The following is a 23875-nucleotide window of genomic DNA, read 5'->3' on the forward strand; positions in this document are numbered from 1 at the left end:
AGCCCTAAAACTTGAGATCTGCAGACTTGTTCTTCAGCAGGAGCAGCAGTAAAGTTACACAGATATCTAACATACACACGCTGCGGGTTTCGTTTTTAAAATTCAGAGTTACACATGTAAATCTTGGTTCCACCCTGCAACATCCATGCCCCATCCCTTTTACATTTATTCCTCACATGTGCTTGCACCTATCTCCTCAGCTGCCTCTGTCTCCTCATAGCATAGTGCAATACTCACACAAGAGCACATATTATCACGGCATATTATCACGGCATCAATACAGCCAAAAGCAATACCCAAGTCAGCAAAAAAACAATGCTTGTTTTGCTTGCCTAATTATATGGTACAAAGGTACGCACATTGCGAGGAGATTTGTTTTGATTTTGTTTGATATTATATGTTTTATATTTTGTAATCTCCCTAGAACGGAGCCTGGAAATTAGACAGAAGAGAAATAATTGCAAATATTTAAAAAAATAAATAAATAAGCATGACAGGTGGGCTGATTGTATGATATATGTGTGTACAATATCCCTATCCTTGGAACTCTGCCAAAACACCCATTTACAGCATATACTAACTTGTCCACAGAGGAAAAGTCTGCTCATTCAGGCCGATGCAATACCGTGTGCTGGCTGCAGCACACGGCTCAACCCGCAATATTAAATCAGAGGAACTAAACAATTAAAATGTCCCACTTATAAGTAGTCTTAAGTCTTTTCTCCTGCAGCAGGCCTCTTGAATTTATTAATCAGCTAATTATGTAACATAGTAACATAGTAACATTTATTTTATTTATTTATTTTAAAACTTTTCTATACCGTCACTAAGTTAAATACCATCGCAACGGTTTACATGTAGGCACATAAATTAAGGTTGGTGAATGGTACTATCATACATTCTAACAGGTGCCAAAAGGTTCGGTTACAATATATCATAATACAAAAACAATCGCTTTATTAGTAATGTAGTTCATGACCAAGTGTACCTGTCAGGTACTATTTACAGGTAAAAAATCATATTCTCTGAGTTATATAATTACGTAGGTTGTGTGTGTTGGTGCTCTTCTGCCTTTTCTGTATATTTTCTATTCTCCGTTCTCTTTAGAAAATGCTTGTTTGAAAAGCCATGTTTTTAAACTTTTCTTAAAGGTTTTGAGATCTCCTTGTAGTCTGATCTCTAGAGGCATAGTGTTCCATAAAGCGGGGCCTGCTAAAGTTAAGGCCCTTTCTCTGACTTGTGTTAGTCTCGCTGTCTTTACTGAAGGAATGATGACAGAAATAGACCAGAATGGTTCATCTAGTCTGCCCAGCAAGCTTCCCAAGGTAGTAACTGCCACTCCCTGCAGGTTACCCCCATGTTTCTCTTAAGGGTAGTAACTGCTGCTCCGTGCCGGTTAAGCTTAAGAACATAAGAACATAAGAAAATGCCATACTGGGTCAGACCAAGGGTCCATCAAGCCCAGCATCCTGTTTCCAACAGTGGCCAATCCAGGCCATAAGAACCTGGCAAGTACCCAAAAACTAAGTCTATTCCATGTAACCATTGCTAAAGGCAGTGGCTATTCTCTAAGTGAACTTAATAGCAGGTAATGGACTTCTCCTCCAAGAACTTATCCAATCCTTTTTTAAACACAGCTATACTAACTGCACGAACCACATTCTCTGGCAACAAATTCCAGAGTTTAATTGAGCGTTGAGTAAAAAAGAACTTTCTCCGATTAGTTTTAAATGTGCCCCATGCTAACTTCATGGAGTGTCCCCTAGTCTTTCTACTTTCCGAAAGAGTAAATAACCAATTCACATCTACCCGTTCTAGACCTCTCATGATTTTAAACACCTCTATCATATCCCCTCTCAGTCGTCTCTTCTCCAAGCTGAAAAGTACTAACCTCTTTAGTCTTTCCTCATAGGGGAGTTGTGTCATTCCCCTTATCATTTTGGTAGCCCTTCTCTGTACCTTCTCCATCGCAATTATATCTTTTTTGAGATGTGGCGACCAGAATTGTACACAGTATTCAAGGTGCGGTCTCACCATGGAGCGATACAGAGGCATTATGACATTTTCCGTTTTATTCATCATTCCTTTTCTAATAATTCCCAACATTCTGTTTGCTTTTTTGACTGCCGCAGCACACTGAACCGACGATTTCAATGTGTTATCCACTATGACACCTAGATCTCTTTCTTGGGTTGTAGCACCTAATATGGAACCCAACATCGTGTAATTATAGCATGGATTATTTTTCCCTATATGCATCACCTTGCACTTATCCACATTAAATTTCATCTGCCATTTGGATGCCCAATTTTCCAGTCTCACAAGGTGTTCCTGCAATTTATCACAATCTGCTTGTGATTTAACTACTCTGAACAATTTTGTGTCATCTGCAAATTTGATTATCTCACTCGTCGTATTTCTTTCCAGATCATTTATAAATATATTGAACAGTAAGGGTCCCAATACAGATCCCTGAGGCACTCCACTGTCCACTCCCTTCCACTGAGAAAATTGCCCATTTAGTCCTACTCTCTGTTTCCTGTCTTTTAGCCAGTTTGCAATCCATGAAAGGACATCGCCACCTATCCCATGACTTTTTACTTTTCCTAGAAGCCTCTCATGAGGAACTTTGTCAAACGCCTTCTGAAAATCCAAGTATACTATATCTACCGGTTCACCTTTATCCACATGTTTATTAACTCCTTCAAAAAAGTGAAGCAGATTTGTGAGGCAAGACTTGCCCTGGGTAAAGCCATGCTGACTTTGTTCCATTAAACCATGTCTTTCTATATGTTCTGTGATTTTGATGTTTAGAACACTTTCCACTATTTTTCCTGGCACTGAAGTCAGGCTAACCGGTCTGTAGTTTCCCGGATCGCCCCCAGAGCCCTTTTTAAATATTGGGGTTACATTTGCTATCCTCCAGTCTTCAGGTACAATGGATGATTTTAATGATAAGTTACAAATTTTTACTAATAGGTCTGAAATTTCATTTTTTAGTTCCTTCAGAACTCTGGGGTGTATACTATCCGGTCCAGGTGATTTACTACTCTTCAGTTTGTCAATCAGGCCTACCACATCTTCTAGGTTCACCATGATTTGATTCAGTCCATCTGAATCATTACCCATGAAAACCTTCTCCATTACGGGTACCTCCCCAACATCCTCTTCAGTAAACACCAAAGCAAAGAAATCATTTAATCTTTCCGCGATGGCCTTATCTTCTCTAAGTGCCCCTTTAACCCCTCGATCATCTAACGGTCCAACTGACTCCCTCACAGGCTTTCTGCTTCGGATATATTTAAAAAAGTTTTTACTGTGAGTTTTTGCTTCTACAGCCAACTTCTTTTCAAATTCTCTCTTAGCCTGTCTTATCAATGTCTTACATTTAACTTGCCAATGTTTATGCTTTATCCTATTTTCTTCTGATGGATCCTTCTTCCAATTTTTGAATGAAGATCTTTTGGCTAAAATAGCTTCTTTCACCTCCCCTTTTAACCATGCCGGTAATCGTTTTGCCTTCTTTCCACCTTTCTTAATGTGTGGAATACATCTGGACTGTGCTTCTAGAATGGTATTTTTTAACAATGACCACGCCTCTTGGACATTTTTTACTTTTGTAGCTGCTCCTTTCAGTTTTTTTCTAACAATTTTTCTCATTTTATCAAAGTTTCCCTTTTGAAAGTTTAGCACGAGAGCCTTGGATTTACACACTGTTCCTTTTCCAGTCATTAAATCAAATTTGATCATATTATGATCACTATTGCCAAGCGGCCCCCACCACCGTTACCTCTCTCACCAAGTCCTGTGCTCCACTGAGAATTAGATCTAAAATTGCTCCCTCTCTCGTCGGTTCCTGAACCATTTGCTCCATAAAGCTATCATTTATTCCATCCAGGAACGTTATCTCTCTAGCGTGACCCGATGATACATTTACCCAGTCTATATTGGGGTAATTGAAGTCTAAAAGTACATGGTGAGCAAACTCTGCACTATAGCAAAATCGCAGGATACATAGGTGCAGGCAGAAATTTAAGTCCTGATACAGTACTCACAAACAAGTGTATAAGTACAACTTTTTATTCTTCAATGTGGCAACTCCTCTGATTCATACAGGCAGTAGGTTAATGGCGTCCCCCGACACGGTTCCCGTGTTTCGCCGCGGGCTGCATCGGGAGGGCGCGCCAACAGGGGTTCTAACAATAACTGTAAAACAGAAGTATACATCAGGACAACAGCGTGGGACTTATAGCCGAATAATGAGTATAAAACTTAGGGTATAAAGCATTCCAACATACCTGACAGCAAAATGCCTTAAAAGTGACAGGGAGCGCACTGCCCTTAAACGCTGACAGGTATTTAAAGCTGATTAAGCGCGCCAAATCAGGAGGACAAACCACGTGGGAGCTCACGGCCCCGTTCATTGGTTGCCATTCCTGTATTACAGCGCTGCAGGACTAATCCGATCAAAATAAAGAACTCTGCACAACAGGCCACTTTAAGTAAACAAAACCACTCAATATCGCGATTCAGACCCTTGGGGAATACTGAGTCTAAAGTGAAGATCCAGCGTTGTTCAACCCGACCCAGCTGTTCTGCATAGTTACCTCCTCGGGGGGGCCGTGGAAAAACCTCAAGAACACTGTAAGATAGATCTGAAAGCGTGTGTGATTTTTTTACCCAGTGATCCACGAGGGGTTCCTTTTCTCGCGAATGGCGGATATTTGAGCAGTGCTCTATAATTCGAGTTTTTACCATGCGAGAGGTTTTCCCAACGTAAATCAGCGGGCAGGGACAGGTGATAACATAAATGACTCCTGATGTGGTACAGTCAGAGTACGACAATAACTTAAAAATTTTTTTAGAAACAGGGTGACTAAAGCTCGTGGATGGAGAAGTGTGAGAACATGCAATGCATCGGCCACACGGATAATGGCCAATTGCATTGTCCATATTTCTGGAGATATCAGTATGAATCAATTTGTTCCCAGGTCCCTTGAGATTTACCTTTCGTAGAGGTAAAAACTTACGTGACAAATTGATTCATACTGATATCCCCATCTCCAGAAATATGGACAATGCAATTGGCCATTATCCGTGTGGCCGATGCATTGCATGTTCTCACACTTCTCCATCCACGAGCTTTAGTCACCCTGTTTCTAAAAAAATTTTTAAGTTATTGTCGTACTCTGACTGTACCACATCAGGAGTCATTTATGTTATCACCTGTCCCTGCCCGCTGATTTACGTTGGGAAAACCTCTCGCATGGTAAAAACTCGAATTATAGAGCACTGCTCAAATATCCGCCATTCGCGAGAAAAGGAACCCCTCGTGGATCACTGGGTAAAAAAATCACACACGCTTTCAGATCTATCTTACAGTGTTCTTGAGGTTTTTCCACGGCCCCCCCGAGGAGGTAACTATGCAGAACAGCTGGGTCGGGTTGAACAACGCTGGATCTTCACTTTAGACTCAGTATTCCCCAAGGGTCTGAATCGCGATATTGAGTGGTTTTTGTTTACTTAAAGTGGCCTGTTGTGCAGAGTTCTTTATTTTGATCGGATTAGTCCTGCAGCGCTGTAATACAGGAATGGCAACCAATGAACGGGGCCGTGAGCTCCCACGTGGTTTGTCCTCCTGATTTGGCGCGCTTAATCAGCTTTAAATACCTGTCAGCGTTTAAGGGCAGTGCGCTCCCTGTCACTTTTAAGGCATTTTGCTGTCAGGTATGTTGGAATGCTTTATACCCTAAGTTTTATACTCATTATTCGGCTATAAGTCCCACGCTGTTGTCCTGATGTATACTTCTGTTTTACAGTTATTGTTAGAACCCCTGTTGGCGCGCCCTCCCGATGCAGCCCGCGGCGAAACACGGGAACCGTGTCGGGGGACGCCATTAACCTACTGCCTGTATGAATCAGAGGAGTTGCCACATTGAAGAATAAAAAGTTGTACTTATACACTTGTTTGTGAGTACTGTATCAGGACTTAAATTTCTGCCTGCACCTATGTATCCTGCGGTAATTGAAGTCTCCCATTATTACTGCACTACCAATTTGGTTAGCTTCCCTAATTTCTCTTAGCATTTCACTGTCCATCTCACCATCTTGACCAGGTGGACGGTAGTATACCCCTATCACTGTAGTCTTCCCTGATACACAAGGGATTTCTACCCATAAAGATTCAATTTTGTATTTAGTCTCATGCAGGATGATTATCCTGTTGGACTCTATGCCATCCCGGACATAAAGCGCCACACCTCCTCCCGACTGCTCCTCTCTGTCATTGCGATATAATTTGTACCCCGGTATAGCACTGTCCCATTGGTTATCCTCTTTCCACCATGTCTCTGAGATGCCAATTAAGTCTATGTCATCATTTACTGCTATACATTCTAATTCTCCCATCTTACTTCTTAGACTTCTGGCATTAGCATACAAACATTTCAGTCTAACTTTAGTTAGTCAGCCTGAGTGACTCACAGCTCCCTTGATTAACAAATGTTGTTCCCTATTCAAACCTAATCACACTACCTCAACACCTGACTATTTAAAAATGCAAATAGTCTAACTTGTTTATTCACTGCCTGACTAGTAAAGGCACAAACACACAAACACACTAAATAATATTCCCAAATAGTTAACTTTGCCCCAATACTTTTAAAAAAGTCAATGTCAATGTCCCAAGCAAAAACTTACTGATTCCTTTCAGCCACCAGCAAGGTGATCCTCTCCTCTCAGTGTTTCCACTGGAATGTGGGTTACTGAGCTCTTTCCTTCTAATTTATAATGTGCTTCTAAAGTAAATTAGTGCAAAACAATCCCTTAGGAGATGTACACTTCAGTTAGATTTCCTGAGTGACCTTTCAGTTAGATTTCCTGCGTGACCTTTCAGTTAGATTTCCTGAGTGACTCACTGCTGTGCTGATTAACAAAGAATAGCACCTATTCACAAACACACAATAGTACCTATTCACAAAACACACAATCTTCACACTTAGTTAGTCAGCCTGAGTGACTCACAGCTCCCTTGATTAACAAATGTTGTTCCCTATTCAAACCTAATCACACTACCTCAACACCTTTCCAAGGTGAGTAACTGAGCTGAACTATTCAACTTTTTTACTTTGGTATATACTGCTCCTAGCTTATTTCTAGCTTCTGGCTACTCTTTTTTGGGGGGGGGGGGGGGTTGTGGTTTTTTTTTTTGGTTTTTCAATACAATGCACTCAGTTATTATTAAATAAAACACTTAGCTCTTTAAAAGTCTGGAGGACACTTTAATAGTCAGGCAGACTTTTAAAAAATAAACACACTACCTACTGCTACCTTATTGACTGACTAAATACAAACAGTCTAACTTGTTTATTCACTGCTAACCTACTGCTACCTTATTGACTGACTAAAAATACAAACAGTCTAACTTGTGTATTCACTGCCTACCTACTGCTACCTTATTGACTGACTATTTAAAAATGCAAACAGTCTAACTTGTTTATTCACTGCCTGACTATTAAAGGCACAAACACACAAACACACTAAATAATATTCCCAAATAGTTAATAGCAAAAACTTACGGATTCCTTTCAGCTACCAGCAAGGTGATCCTCTCCTCTCAGTGTTTCCACTTGTTTATTTATTCCCAACCTCTAGCCTTTTAGGGATCCATAGTATTTATCCCATGCCCCTTTGAAATCCTTCACAGTTTTAATTTTCACCACTTCCTCCGGAGGGGTATTCCAGGCATCCACCACCCTCTCAGTGAAGAAATATTTCCTGACATTGGTTCTAAGTCTTCCTCCCTGAAATTTCAAATTGTGACCCCTAGTTCTACTAAATTGTTTCCAATAGAAAAGGTTTATTGATGGCCATGGATCATTAAAACCTTTCAAGTATCTGAAGGTCTGTTTCATATCACCCCTGCTCCTCCTTTCCTCCAGGGTATACATATTCAGGTTCTTCAACTTCACCTCATAAGTCATTCGATGGAGACCACCCACCATTTTGGTTGCCCTTCTCTGGACCACCTCCATCCTGTCTCTGTCTCCTTTGAGATATGGTCTCCAGAACTGAACACAGTACTCCAGGTGAGGCCTCACCAAGGACCTGTACAAGGGGATTATCACTTCACTTTTCTTACTAGATATTCCTCTCTCTATGCAGCCCAGCATTCTTCTGGCTTTGCTATCGCCATGTCATACTGCTTCGTCGACTTCAGGTCATTAGACACTATAACCCCAAGGTCTCTCTCCTGCTCTGTGCACATCAGCCCTTCACTACCCAACGCATATAGTTCTTTCAGATTATGACTCTGCATTTCTTGGCATTGAATCCCAGCTGCCATATCTTCAACCACTCTTCCAGCTTCCTTAAATCCCGTCTCATTCTCTATACTCCTTCCGGCGTGTCCACTCTGTTGCAGATCTTAGTATCATCCACAAATAGACAAACTTTACCTTCTATCCCTTCCGCAATGTCGCTCACAAAGATGTTGAACGGAACCAATCCCAACACTGATCCCTGTGCACTCCACTTAACACCCTTCTCTCTTCAGAGTAGGTTCCATTTACCATCACCCATTGTCTTCTATCCGTCAACCAGTATGTAATCCACACCAACACCTTGGAGCTGACTCCCAAGCTTCTCGTTTTGTTGATGAGTCTCCTGTGTGGGACTGTATCAAAAGCTTTACTAAAATCCAAGTAAATTACATCGAGCGCTCTTCCCTGATCCAGTTCTCTAGTCATCCAATCAAAGAAATCAATTAGATTCATCTGACAGAACCTTCCCCTGGTGAATCCATGCTGCTTCTGATCAACCAACCCACCGGATTGCAGATATTTCACTATCCTATCCTTCAGCAGAGTCTCCATTAATTTTCCCACCACCGAGGTGATGCTAACTGGCCTGTAGTTTCCAGCCTCTTCTCTGCTCCCACTCTTGTGAAGCGGGACCACCACCACTCTTCTCCAGTCACTAGGCACTACACCCTTTTCCAAAGATCTATTGAAAAGATCACACAGTGGACCCGCCAGCACAAGTCTGAGTTCCCTCAGTATTCTGGGGTGAACCTCATCAGGCCCCATGGCTTTGTCCACTTTCAGTTTTCTTAGCTCTTCCCATACATTATCTTCCGTAAATGGAGTCTTGATAACAAGTGACGTCCTTCTTCAGGGTCTTCTTTAGTGAACACTGAACTGAAGTATTTGTTTAATATTTCTGCTAATTCATCATCTCTCTCCACCCATTGATCTTTATCCCCTTTCAATTTCACTATACCACTATGTACCTTTCTCCTTTCTCTGATATATCTGAAAAATGTTTTGTCACCTCGCTTTATCTCCTTGGCAATCCTTTTCTTTGCCTGACTTTTTGCTTTCTTGATTACTTTTTTCATCTCCCTCAGTTTCGCCAGATAATCCTCCCTGTGTTCCACTTTTTGGGATTCTTTATATTTCTTAAAAGCTGCTTTTTTTGCTTTTATTACATCAGCCACCTCTTTTGTGAACCAGATTGGATTCTTATTTCTCTTACTTTTGTTTACTTTTCTAACATATAGATTTGTTGCTTTTGTAATTGCTCCTTTTAGTTTGGCCCACTGTTGTTTGACCTCTCCCATTTTCTTCCAGTCTTCAAGTTCTGCCTCCAGATATTTCCCCATTTCGACAAAGTCTGTTTTTTTGAAGTTCAAAACTTGGGTTTTTGTGACACTTCTCCGGATCCTATTTGCAATATCAAACCATACTGTTTGATGATCAGTGGTGCTGAGGTGGGCACCCACCCGGACATTAGAGACATTATCCCTGTTAGTGAGCACTAGGTCAAGTATAACTCCCTCCCTCATGGGTTCCATTACCATTTGTTTGAACAAAGCCCCTTGCAGGGCATCCATTATCTCTCTACTTCTGTTAGATTCTGCAGAATCGATTCTCCAGTCCCCATCCATCAGATTAAAGTCACCAACAATCAACACTTCCCCCTTCTTTCCCATCTTTATAATGTCTTTGATCAGATCTCTGTGTAGTTCTTCCATTTGAGTCAGAGGCCTTTCTGTCATTCCTTAACAAGTTATAGCCCGGTATGGCCATATCCCAGTCATGAGAATCTGTGAACCATATCTCGGTGACAGCAACCACCTCCAAGTCTGCCTCCACCATTAAGACCTGCAGGTCTGGGATTTTATTGCCCAAACTGCAAGTATTTGTAGTCATAGCTTTCCAATTTTTCTCCCTTGCTATGTTGCACTTCCTAGGAAACCTTTCTGGTTTTTTGAGCTGATTGATTATGTTAATTTCACTTTGTATGTCTGTCACAGGTCTTATTGTGCCAGAATCTACTTTTATCCTATTGATTCTGGGTTTTTGAATCCTGGATGTCTGATAACTCTGTGGGAGTGAGGGTTGAGGTACAGGTTGCTGTAAACTTGGGGAAGGTGGGTGCCTGATTTTCACATGCCTAGTTCTACCTGAGCCTACTGTAAAACATTTTTTTCTGTGATTCCGTAACCACTGTGGGAGATGGGTGACAGATGAATGTTAATTGAATCCTAGCTAGGAGGACTGGATATCCTTTTTTAATTCTTAGCCCTAGAGAGCAGACAAAATAGTTCTCTTTCAGGTTTCAATTTCAAATCTGCCCCTTTCTAACAGACAAGGCACAATCTTTTGCAAATATAAGTCCTATTACATTAAGCACAGGTAAATAAAATAAAAATGCACTTAGTTTCAGCAAGGCTCCGGCTCATGAGGATCCCAGCTCTAAAAAGTGTTGGCAAGATGCTGATATATGAAGTTGTAATATACCTATTGCTTAGATGGCTTAGTATACATATGTATGTTGTTTTATTTTTATTAAATGTAATATTCTTATTTTTATGTGTGTTTTATTGTACATCACTTCAGTCTTTTTGTGTGAAGCTATTAATAAATTCTATTAAATGAAGAATAAATTGAAAAAAAAAAGGGTGCCAGCATTCAGGTTAGGAAAATGGATGCACTAAAATTGAGAGTCTGTTTTCCTAACCGGCTGACAGTCACCTTTCCTGGGTGCCCGCTGCTGAGGAGGTGTTAGGGGCACACAATTTCTACTAGTGCCTACTTTTTACCACAGCAGTCCATTTGCATTTTGCAGTGGGTGCACCAGAAAGATGGAAAGGTGCATGTTAAGGGAGCCATTTAACATGCACCAATATTGCATCAGCCTGACTATTTCTTATTGGTTGATTATGTGCTTTCCCTACAAATCAGGCAAGTATGCACTCAAACATTCTTTTTATGCACACAACACTTCAGATTTTTGCCCCCAAAATAATACAAAAAATGATTTAGGTCTGACATGAATGTTGAAGTATAGATTTTATATTTCCAAGTTCTCTATGCAATGTACAACCATATTTGTTTTGTTTTTATTTGATCCTGCATGAAAAATTAATAGGTCCATAGAGAAACGGTTTGTTCAGAACTTGCTGGACAAACCGTGGGATTCAGAAATTCTGCCTCCCTACCTGTCTCAAACTTTTCTAGAAAAGATTTTAGTTGGATAAAAGTTACCTGGATAAATCTGAGGTGCTCCAGGGGTGTTTTAGGTTGGAGATAACTTATCTGGGTAACTTAGATAATGCAGTTATTCAGCTTCAATGTTATCTAGGTAAGTATTCCAGGTAAGTCTGATCATCCAGAGAGCAGTCCTAAAGTTATCTAGATAACTTTATCTGGATAACGTGGGCTTTATCCAGCTATATTCAACAGAATGCAGAACTAGCTGCATTCTGCTGAATAGGGGAGTTATACATCTAACGTCACCCTGATAATTTACTCACTTGTTCTTTAAATATAAACCTCTTAAAGGATTAGTTAACCATAAATAGATTAGTATCCTGAAATCTGAAATAGACCCATAAACATATCACACAAAATCTAATTCTCATTTTTTTCTGTTATTGTAGGAGAAACAGGAATCAGAGCAGGCACAGTGACTCACACTTATATGTTAAATGGAAAGAGAAGATTCAGCCACCTCTACCGCAAGGTTATTTTCACTTTTATGGAGGAGGTAGCCTGTCCTCTGAAATCAGGTACAAAAAAGTTAGGTCTTAATAATTAGGAGGTCAATATTCAAAAGGATTTGTGCAGTTGTCCCAGCCTTAGCTGGATCATTCTTTCCTTCACTAACTAGCCAAGCTTTAGCAGGATAAGTCATCACCTGGCTAAAACTTGGTTGGATAAAAATAAGTGGGCCTGGGGCATTCCAGAGTAGAACAGTTATCCAGCTCCCATAGCACATATTCAGTGATATCTGGCTAAGACAGCCAAACAACTCTAGAATTGCCTCAGAGCAGTCTTAAAGTTATCCATCTGTATGCAGCCAGATATAAGTACCGCATGCGATAGCAAAAGGGGTGTGTTTTATGCTAATATAGCATTTATCTGTGTGAAGAGCTAAGTTAGCACAAATTGCAATACCATTTTCAGAATCTGCAATAAGTGCCAGACCTGTTGTATTTCCTGCATTCAACCACTGGGGGACCATTTTTAATGGTTGAGAGAGAGAGAGAGAGAGAGAGAGAGAGAGAGAGAGAGAGAGAGAGAGAGAGAGAGAGAGAGAGAGGCCATAATGTCATGGCCCATAGGTAGGTATTTGTATCCCTATGGTAGGCCCACCTAGTAACTCGAGGTGGGGTTTAGGTAAGAGTGTAGGGGGTTAGGGACCACTTTGACATTCTACGTGACACCTACGAACAGAACAGTGGTCTCTTGTGAAGATTTGATGGCCTTCGGAGTGAGGAAACTCACTCCAAGATGAAATTTGGGCAATGTTCTCTCAAGCTAGCTTGATCCACTCCGAAGGCCATCAAATCTTCACAAGAGACCACTGTTCTGTTCGTAGGTGTCACGTAGAATGTCAAAGTGGTCAATAACCCCCTACACTGTTACCTAAACCCCACCTCGAGTTACTAGGTGGGCCTACCATAGGGATACAAATACCTACCTATGGGCCATGATATTATGGCCAGGCTCTCTCTCTCTCACTCCTCTGAACCTGTCAATTCAGCTGAAATCAGACTTACAGGAGACATCACAAATGGCAATGAAACCTTACCACACAGTCATGGCAGCTATCACACAGCCTAATGCAATCCAAAGAGGTGTTGTTAAAATCAGCATTATGGCGGTGCAATAGCTCTTTGCAGACAGGCTAACCCAGCCCTAACTCCTCCTATTTTTGGAATTTGCATCGCACCATATGATATGGTGTGATCACATGCGGTAAACACATTTTCGCATGCGGTAAGGGCCTATCGCATGCGTTAACGGGGCTTTTCGCATGCGATAAGCCCTTAACGCATGCGAAAACACCTTATCGCATTTTGAAAAATGACCCCCATAGCTGGTTAAATGGCTGCAAAATACAACTAAAAAAATCTTTGGAGCCTTCAGGCTGATCCCCCAGCCTCCACTTCAGAAAACACATTAAAAAAATGCAGGCATAATGCCTGATACTCCTCACCTTCCCAACCCACCAAATTAAAAAAAATCAACAGGTGCTAGTGCCCTGAGGCTGGCCACCTCCCTACTTCCTGGTATTTTCTAGAGCAGCGGTTTTCAACCAGTGTGTCGCGACAGCACCGGCTGGTGTGTCGCATGCTCCCGGTCTCTCCCGCTGCTCTTTTTTCCCTGCTACCGTTGCCGCCGGGCTATCAGCACGTTCAAGCCCAGTGGGAACGGCAGCAGTGCTAAAAGAAGCTGTGGCACTCGTGGCTGGCCTTTTCTTCTTCCTGCGCCTACATCTCCCCCCCCCCCCCCGCAGCTGGAACAGGAAGTGATACGCGGTGCGCGGGAAGAAGAAAGAGCCGTGCCGTGTGATAAATTAGCAGCGGCGGCTGCAGCATCGGCCCCCGAGCAATTGAAGCAGCCGGGGATCAAGAAAGGAGACAGCAGCATGAGCCTCCCACGGTCGATGGAATTCTTCCTTCTTGGCCTGCGGGGGCTGGAGGAGGAGGCTACTGCAGCTACCATTTGTGCTGGGGGGGGGGGGAGACAGAGAGAGAGAGGAAGTGAGTGAGAGAAAGAGAGAGAAGCAGCCAGCCAGCCAGCCAGCCTGTGTGTAAGTGAGAGAATGTATTTGATCGAGAGCATGTGTGTAATTGAGAGAAACTGGTCAGAGAGCTGATGTATGTGTATATGTGAGAGACAATGAAAGTGACTGCTCAAGGAGATGACTGATGTGTATGTGAGAGTGTGAGACAGTCAGGGATGTGACTGATGTATGTGTGTGTGTGTGTGTGTGTGTGAGAAAGAGAGAAAAAGCATGGAAGTGAGAAATCTGGGTATGTGAGAAAGCATGGGAGTAAGAAGCCTGGTGTTGTGGGGGTGTATGTGAAAGAAAGTATGGGAGTGAGAAGCCTGAATATGTGAGAGAGAGCATGGGAGTGGGAAGCCTGTGTGTGTGTGTGTGCATGTATGAGAGAGAGACTGGTTGGTAATGTGACGGTGTGACTGGTGTGTATGTGAATGTGAGAGAGAGAAAGAATGTGATTCAGGGAATGAGAAGCCTGTGCATGTGGAGAGCGAGCATGGAAATGAGAGAGAGACTGGTGTGGGGGTGTGTGTGTGTGTGTGTTTGTGAGTGTGTGTAACAGAGAGAAAGTGATTATGGGAATGAGAAGCCTGTGCATGTGAAGAGAGTGAGCATGGTAGTGAGAACCTGGGTGTGTGTGAGACACAGCATGGGAGGGAGAAGCCTGTATATGTAAGACAGAACATGGAAGTGGGAAGCCTGTGTGTGTGTGTGTATGCATGAGAGAGATCAGGTGACTGGTGTGTGTGTGTGTGAGAGAGAGAGAGAGAAAGTGATTATGGGAATGAGAAGCCTGTGCATGTGAAGAGTGAGCATGGGAGTGAGAAACATGTGTGTATGTGAGACACAGCATGGGAGTGAGAAGCCTGTATATCTGAAAGAGAACATGAGAGTGGGAAGCCTGTGTGTGTGTATATGCATGAGAGAGATCAGGTGACTGGTGTGTGTTTGTGTGTATGTGACAGAGAGAAAGAAAGTGATTATGGGAATGAGACGCCTGTGCATGTGGAGAGTGAGCATGGGAGTGAGAATCCTGGGTGTGTGTGAGACACAGCATGGGAGTGAGAAGCCTGTATATCTGAAAGAGAACATGGGAGTGGGAAGCCTGTGTGTGTGTATGCATGAGAGAGATCAGGTGACTGGTGTGTGTGTTTGTATGTGTGTGAGAGAAAGAGAAAGAAAGTATTATGGGAATGAGAAGCCTGTGCATATGAAGAGTGAGCATGGGAGTGAGAATCCTGGGTGTGTGTGAGACACAGCATGGGAGTGAGAAGGCTGTATATCTGAAAGAGAACATGGAAGTGGGAAGCCTATGTGTGTGTATGCATGAGAGAGGTCAGGTGACTGGTGTGTGTGTTTGTGTATGGGTGTGAGAGAAAGAAAGTGATTATGGGAATGAGAAGCCTGTGCATGTGGAGAGAACAAGCATGGGAGTGAGAGACTGGTGAGTGTGTGTGAGAAAGTGATTATGAGAGTAAGAAGCCCATATATGTAAGTGGAACACGGGAGTGGGAAGCCTGTGTGTGTGTGTATGGCATGAGAGAAACTGTTCAGGAAGGTGACTGGTGTATTTGTCAAAGACTTTGGGAGATGATTGGTGTGTGAGAGACAGAAACTGGTCATGGGGGCATGACTGGTATGGTGTGTGTGAGAGACATGGGCCCTAAGGAAGAGGACCATGAGTATAGAGCTTAGCCACTACTGCTGCTTCTGGTGTGTGCTACAGCCTGCATGGAAGAGGTGTAGGAGAGCTGCTGGAGGGGGTAAGTAAAGGTGGCTTTTTAAGTTTATTTTTCTTGATTGACTGCCATTTTATTTAATATTATCTGATGTGTCTGCTTTTTTTGAAATATTTTATTGGTGTTTGGAGAATTTTAAATAATTTTTATGAGTTTTTAATTGTTGGATGTTATTCTGTTCATAGTTGTTGTAAAACATTTATTCTGCTTATTAGTATAGTTTTACAATTATTTCTGTGTGGGGATCTATAGCTGCTTGCTAGTTCTGTTTTCTTAATAAGAGGTGTATTGGTTTTTAGGGCCTGATTTAATATTTGTAGTGTTGCCTTTTCATAGATAGGGTTGCTCCTGTTTGAGTGTATTCCATAATACAGGTGTAACTGTGTACGGATTAGTTTATGTGCATTACTAAAAATCCTGGGAGTATGTTAGGTCGGTTCTGTGTCTGTTACCGAGATATTTTACTAGCATGTAAGCGTTTTATCAGTCTTATTTGTTGTGTTTTCTCAAGAGGACATGCATTGGTGGTAAACTGCTGTCTTTTCATAAGTAGGGCTAATGAGCCTGGAAGTAGAAGGAGTTTGAGTTGCTGTTATTGAGATGACACCAGAACATCTTTTTTGTAGGGTGAGTTTTATGGGGAATGTCATAATTCTGCTTTACATCCATTATTGTGGGTCAGGGGGGTTCCCGTGGATGCAAACTGTACTTTTACATCTAGCCCTGTGACGATTATGGGTCAGTGTGTCACGCATGTGAGAACCATCTGTCAGGTGTGTCCCGACAGAAAAAAGGTTGAGAACCACTGTTCTAGAGCATGATAGTGTCCAATCCACTCTTGGAAAATACCTACAGCTCCCTCAAACGCAATAAAATAACAGGACAGATATTTTTCTGCGTTACTTTATTTACATAGGTTTGCCTATGCATAAGCTGCTTTGCATGTATTAAGAAAATCTTTGCATACAGATGCATGCAAAGCAGCTTATTTCCATAGGAGGATGAACTCATTTGTTTTACTATGTGATATTGCGTGATAAACAGCATGTTGCGAGTTAAACAGCATGTTACATGCTGTTTAACTCGCAACATTGCCTTATCATGATGTAGTAAATCTAGTCCTAAATTAGCTGGATAAATTAGATCTGCAGTTCAGAGGTCTAAAGTTAGCTGGATAAATCTATCCACCTAACTATTAGCTGAGTATATTCAGTGATACAGGTGTGCCGCTGAATATTTTGGCCACTTTAGCCAGATAAGTTTATGTGGCTAAATTGTTTAGTGGGATAGCAAATGAATATGGACCCCTGAATGAAGGCTAATTTACCTTTTGCCTCCCACACCCATGAATATTTGTATTAGTAAGCTCCATGTAGCATTCCAGTCTGGTTTCTTTTGTCCTCTATTAACATTTATTCTCACTATTTTTTTAAATTATAGTTGAAGGGTGGTGCCCAGTTTTTGTCCTGCCCTTTACAAAAATGTCAACAGAGGCTTCAGCTGGTTTGAGTGTTCAGAATGACAGAAGTCTAACTAGACTTTTCCTCCATGTTATTTCAGTGTAGTGTTAGTGTGATAAAGAGGAATACCATTCCCCATTGGGAAGAGTTCAAAGAGGATATAAAAACCCCTGCAAAAAAAGTGCTGGGGGTAAGAAAGAAGTGTTAGAGTATTCCAAGATCTGGAGTCCTGTGTTTGAGGTTATCTCTTAACAAAGTGGTACTCAAAGGCCTCTCCATCTACAGGGAAGGTTTAGGAAAGGAGCAGAGGTCCAGCTCAAAGGAGTTGGATGGGACCCCAGGAAAGGTTGCCCAGGCCTTATCTGAGAGGAAGGATTACAACAAAGGGGAATTCCTGGAATTCCAAAGAGTGGAATACAAAGCATTTCTGAAGAGTAATGGATACTAAGGAGCCCTGAGGAGAAAGGAGCCTGTAAGCATAAGAGCATGTGTGTGTGAGATAGAGCTTGTGGGAGTACATGTGTGTGGGTGTGTGTATGTGAGAGAGAGAGAGAGAGGAAGTGTGTATGAAAGCATGTTTGTGTGAGAGAGACAGGGAGCATATGTGAGAATGTGTGTATGAGAAAATGAAAAGTAGAATGTTACAAAACATGTATTTGACAGAGAAAGGATAAAGTCTGAGTGCTCCACATCCCCATCCCACTAATCAAAGTGAATGGAAATCAAAAGTTCCCAGGTATGGACTGCTGGAAATTTTTATTGTTAATAATTTTAATTATTGGGTATTATTTAATATGTTGGTTGTTTTGAAATATTTTCTTGTCGCATGGTAAACTTTTAAAAAAAATTGAGTTTTCAGTTATTGGATATTATTCTATTTGTCATCTGTTTTGAAATATTAATTCTTTTTATTTGCATGGTTTTACTATAATGATTGATGTTTTATATTTCTTGATTTTATTGTTTGATGTTTTATGAGAAATGGTGATCTTTCTGTTTTTCCATTGTTGCACTGCTTCTTAGTTTCCAGTTCAGTTTCTGTCTAAATGTTTGTATTTCTTCTTTATGGTTTCTTTATTCTGTATTTAGTGAGAGTCTGTTTTCCATGTGTGACTAAGGTGACATATTCTGTTAGCATGTAGTTTCTGTATGGGGTCTGTAGGAGATTGGTTTGTTCTGTTTTCCTAATAGCAGGCACATTGGTGTTTAGGGCCTAGTGCAATATTTGCATTTTCATAGGTAGGGTTGTTACTGTTGGAGTCTGGCAATTAATGTGTTAATGTATGGCAGGTTTCCTCTAGGTTCTGAGTACATTTTGGGGCGGATTTTAAAAGCCCTGCTCGTGTAAATCCGCCCGGATTTACGCGAGCAGGGCCTTGCGTGCCGGTGCGCCTATGTTCCATAGGCCTACCGGCGCGCGCAGAGCCCCGGGACTCACGTAAGTCCTGGGGTTTTTCGAGGGGGGCATGTCGGGGGCATGTCGGGGGCGTGTTGGATCGGTGCGGTGTTTTGGGGGCGGGACGCGGCGTTTCGGGGGCGGGCCTGGGGGCGTGGTTTCGGCCCGGGGAGGTCCGGGGGCATGGCCGCGCCCTCCGGAACCGCCCCCAGGTCGCGTCTCGGCGCGCTAGCAGCCCGCTGGCGCGCGGGGATTTACTTCTCCCTCCGGGAGGCGTAAATCCCCCGACAAAGGTAGGGGGGTCTAGATAGGGCCGGGGGGGTGGGTTAGATAGAGGAAGGGAGGGGAAGGTGAGGGGAGGGCGAAAGCGAGTTCCCTCCGAGGCCGCTCTGATTTCGGAGCGGCCTTGAAGGGAACGGCGGCAGGCTGCGCGGCTCGGCGCGCGCCGGCTACACGACATCGGCAGCCTTGTGCGCGCCGATCCTGGATTTTAGCTGATACGCGCGGCTACGCGCGTATCTACTAAAATCAAGCGTACTTTTGTTTGCGCCTGGTGCGCCAACAAAAGTACGCGAAGGCGCACTTTCTTAAAATCTACCCCTTTATGTAAGATTTTATATTATTATACGATAGAGATGTGAATCGTGTGCCTGATCGTTTTAACGATCAGGTTCGGATGGTGGGAGAAAAAAATCGGATCGTTAGAGATGTTAATTTTTTAGTGAGGCCTGAGCAGATAAAAAAAACCCCACCCCGACCTTTTACAAATGACCCCTTTGCTCTCCCACCCTCCCGAACCCCCCCCCCAAAATGTTAAATTACCTGGTGGTCCAGTGGGGAGCGACGGTCGCTCCCTGTGACATAGTGAGGGCAAAGGCGATCGGCACCATTTTGAAACCTCCAGCACCGGCACCGAGGGTATGATTGAAGTGATGGCTCCCGGACCCCCCGCTAGACCACCAGGTACATGTAAAAGGTTTTTGGGGGGGTCGGGAGGGTGGGAGAAGCAAAGGGGTAATTTGTAAAGGGTCGGGGTGGGTTTTTTTTTATCGGGCCATCGGCGCCATTTTTATCAGTGGTAGCCAAAATGGCGCCGATGGCCCGAGAGCCGGAGATCGAGCTGGGACCCCCCCCCCCCCCCCACTGGACCACCAGGTAACTTAACATTTTGGGGGGGTTCGGGAGGGTGGGGGAGGGTAAGGAATTGGTTTTAAAGGGTCGGGGTGGGTTTAGGGGTTGTTTTGGTGTGCCGGTTTTCCTGCCCTCCCCCAAATAATTCCAGTGCCCTATTTAACAATACAATACAAATGCCCCTGATGATAAATCGGGGGCATTTGTATTGTATCGTGCACTCTAACAATTTAGAACGATTTTAAAATTATCTGACGATAATTTTATTCGTTCAAAAACGATTCACATCCCTATTATACAATGTTCCTGGTAGTGGATGGAGTTTGTATTTCTATTACTGAGGTGACAGCAGAATTTGAATATTATTTTTCTGTAGTGAGTGGAAAGGGAAAATGTCATTTTGTTGGGGGAGTTTCTGTAAATGCTGGGTATTGTAGAACTTGAGGTACAGGTTTTATATTGGGATTCTGTCCTATCCTATATAGATCCCAGACTTTACTCCCATATAGAAGAATTTTTATTGATTGAATAATTATAATGGTAATTTTACTAGATGGTTGAAATTGTACAGGGATTTCTTTGTTACTTAGAAGGTTCTTCTGTCTAGAGACAGCTGTATGGGAACATAGAACAGAGAGCATTTGTGTGATGTCCAATTATGTGATTTTATAGGATTGTCCTCCTTGAATACAACGATTTTCGCACTGTACTACAGCCTTCATCCTTACCTCAATTGATTACCATAATTCCCTGTATTTTGGTCTGCCTCAGAACACAATTAGATCATTACAGCTAGCTCAGAACTCTGCTGCAGATTGCTCACAAATATTAGAATCCATGAACATATCACACCCATTCTTCAGTGTCTACACTGGTTACCTATCAAATGGTGTATAACATAAAATTTAAATTCTAGTTCATAACCTGTTACACAATGGGGCAGATTTTAAAAAAGTACGCCCGCACGTACTTTTGTTCGTGCACCAGGCGCAAACAAGAGTATGCCGGATTTTAATAGGTACGCACGTATCCTTTAAAATCCGGGGTTGGCGCACGCAAGGCTGTGGAAAATCGGAGCGGCCTTGGAGGGAACTTTCCTTCCACCCCCCCCCCCCCCGCACCTTCCCCTCCCTTCCCCTACCTAACCCACCCCTCCCAGCCCTAACTAAACCCCCCTATCTTTGTTTGAAAAGTTACACCTGCCCGAGGCAGGCGTAACTCGTACACGCCGGCTGCGCGATTCCCCGGCCCAGGAGCAGTTTTGGAGGCCTCGGCCACGCCCCAGAAATGCCCCCGGGCCAGAACCACGCCCATGGCCCCGTCCCCGGATGATGCGCCGCCGCGACACAATCCCCCGACACGCCCCCCCCCCCAGGAAAGCCCCGGGACCAGCGCGCCCCCGGGCTGGAACCACGCCTGCGGCCCCGCCCCCAGATGTCACACCGCCGCAACACAATCCCCCGACACCCCCCCCCAGGAAAGCCCCGGGACCTGCGCGCCCCCGGGCTGGAACCACGCCTGCGGCACCGCCCCCAGATGTCACGCCACCGCGACATAATCCCCCGACACGCCCCACCAGGAAAGCCCCGGGACTTACGTGCATCCCGGGGCTTGCGCACGCCGCCAAGCCTATTCAACATAGGCTCAGCATGCGCAGGGGGAACTTGGGGCAGGTTTTCGGGGGGTACGTGTGTATCTTACGTGCGTACCCTTTGAAAATCTGCCCCAATGTCTCTAAGTTCAAACCTGCATTTTTACAATTTTTGATAGAACTTGAGATCTGTCAATAAATATATCCTTGATATCTCTGCAGCAAAATATATATCTGCCTAGCAATGACCCATGAAAGAGTATTTTCAACTGCAGAACCAATAACCTGGAACTCAATCTCCCTCGAAATTTGATTAATATTCTGCCATAAGGAATTCAAGAAAGCCATAAAGACCTGTTATTCAGGCCTTCCCAAATGAAACTTAGCTTATTTGCTGCAGAGTTTATTCCAGATGATTCTCGCCAAGTATGCCATATGCCTGTTTGTAACTTGTTTTTATGTTGTTTTATATTTTAATATTATACTTGCTATTTTTGTAACCTGCCCCGAACTTTGGAGGGTGCAGCATATAAGTAATTGTAAATAAAACAAATAAATAAATAAAGCTTCTGATCATGATTGAATTAATTATCAAAATCTCAGGAGGAGGGAAAAGGAGAGCTTAAGGGCCCATGCCCCAGAACTTTTAGGTACTTAAGCTATGCTTCTTTAAGGGAGTGCTTAAAGTGGAAATGTGCTTTTCTCTTTTTCCTTTAAGCAGTTGTAGAAACCTGAATGAAGTCAGATTGAGGCAAACACTCTCTCTCTCTTTCCTTGAAGCCAAAGGGCCAAACCATGAGAGGCCAGTGAACCATTACTGGACCCTAGGAATGTGCCCAGTAGTAGCCTAGGAGGTTTATAGACTACAACAGCCTTGTGGAAATCCTTTGCAAAGTGGGTGAACTGATTGGGCTATCACTGAGAGGAATTTTGGGTGGGGATGTAAGTAATGAGCATTGTCTGCAGGAGGAATAGGAAGCATTTGTGATACTATCTGATTTCACCAACGACTTGGAGGAAGAGTGTTCTATAGTTATTATTACTGTTGATTTTTCTGCTAGATCATTGCTGTCAACCTGTGAACCCTGAGAAATCAGTGTATTTTTAAGAGTTGTATTTATATCTGATTGTTGTAAACCCCAGATTACAAAATAAATGTTTTCATGTTGGAAGATACCTTTTGAGTATCCAAAGGTGTGGGTTCATAAGAAGCATTTTTCAGTGACAAGAGTGATGTTGAAGATTTTGGATGTAATGGGTTGCAGTCAGAGGGGTCACAGGGATGAAAGAAGTATTTGGGGTTTTAGTTCCCTATCCAGCTTGAGAAATATAGTCCTTGCCTCTGTGCTGATCTACCACACCATCTGCTTAAGCACAGTTTTTGGTTTTGAACCCACAGAGAACCTGGTGCTTAGTTCACAAACAGGGAAACATCACTGCCCTCAGAGGACAGGGAACACAGGGACGATAACTTTCTAGCTGGTGCGTGTGAGCACATTTACACACATAAGTTGGCCCGCGCCCAGGTATGCAACCATTTTATAATATACATGCACATATGTGTGCACGTTATAAAATAGCCTGGCCATGCACACATGTGCACCTAATTTTAGGTGGGGGCACACGTGTGCACAAATCCTGCTTCTACTGTGTAAATTGGGGGATTTTAAAAGGGGCACACGCCAACACCATTCCCAGTTCATCCCCAGTTTGCCTAGTTAAAACATAGATCCTCTAACCCCCTTCCCATGGTTTGATAGCCTTCACGCTCCCCAGTTAGTCCCAACCCTTAAAACCCCACAGATCTACCTAGTTTTACATAAGAACATAAGAAAATGCCATACTGGGTCAGACCAAGGGTCCATCAAGCCCAGCATTCTGTTTCCAATAGTGGCCAATCCAGGCCATAAGAACCTGGCAAGTACCCAAACACTAAGTGTATTCCATGTTACCATTGCTAATGTCAGTGGCTATTCTCTAAGTGAACTTAATAGCAGGTAATGGACTTCTCCTCCAAGAACTTATCCAATCCTTTTTTAAACACAGCTATACTGCACTAACCACATCCTCTGGCAACAGATTCCAGAGTTTAATTGTGCGTTGAGTAAAAAAGAACTTTCTCCGATTAGTTTTAAATGTGCCCCATGCTAACTTCATGAAGTGCCCCCTAGTCTTTCTACTATCCGAAAGAGTAAATAACAGATTCACATCTACCCGTTCTAGACCTCTCAGTTCTGCAGACTTTTAAAAAATAAACACACTACCTACTGCTTACTAGCTACCTTATTGACTGACTATTTAAAAATACAAACAGTCTAACTTGTTTATTCACTGCCTTTCTATTAAAGGCACAAACACACTAAATAATATTCCCAAATAGTTAACTTTGCCCCAATACTTTTAAAAAAGACAATGTCCCAAGCAAAAACTTACTGATTCCTTTCAGCCACCAGCAAGGTGATCCTCTCCTCTCAGTGTTCCC

The 23875-nt window shown here is 42.9% G+C and overlaps 1 protein-coding gene across 4 annotated transcripts in view; it reads left to right on the forward strand.

The window, feature by feature from the left end:
• LOC115092041 (coiled-coil domain-containing protein 17-like) overlaps nt 1-23875 on the forward strand; it is a 430820-nt gene that overhangs the window by 135531 nt on the left and 271414 nt on the right. For 3 of the 4 annotated variants that reach the window (XM_029602511.1, XM_029602526.1, XM_029602516.1), the window contains one exon: nt 11945-12073. The exons of the other annotated variant lie outside the window; for it this stretch is intronic. In XM_029602511.1, the coding sequence (XP_029458371.1) occupies nt 11945-12073 (129 nt within the window). The remainder of the gene's footprint in view (nt 1-11944; nt 12074-23875) is intronic. 4 annotated transcript variants of the gene reach the window in all.

This window comes from Rhinatrema bivittatum, chromosome 1 (assembly GCF_901001135.1).
Source record: "Rhinatrema bivittatum chromosome 1, aRhiBiv1.1, whole genome shotgun sequence".
In the NCBI taxonomy this organism is placed as follows: Eukaryota; Metazoa; Chordata; class Amphibia; order Gymnophiona; family Rhinatrematidae; genus Rhinatrema; species Rhinatrema bivittatum.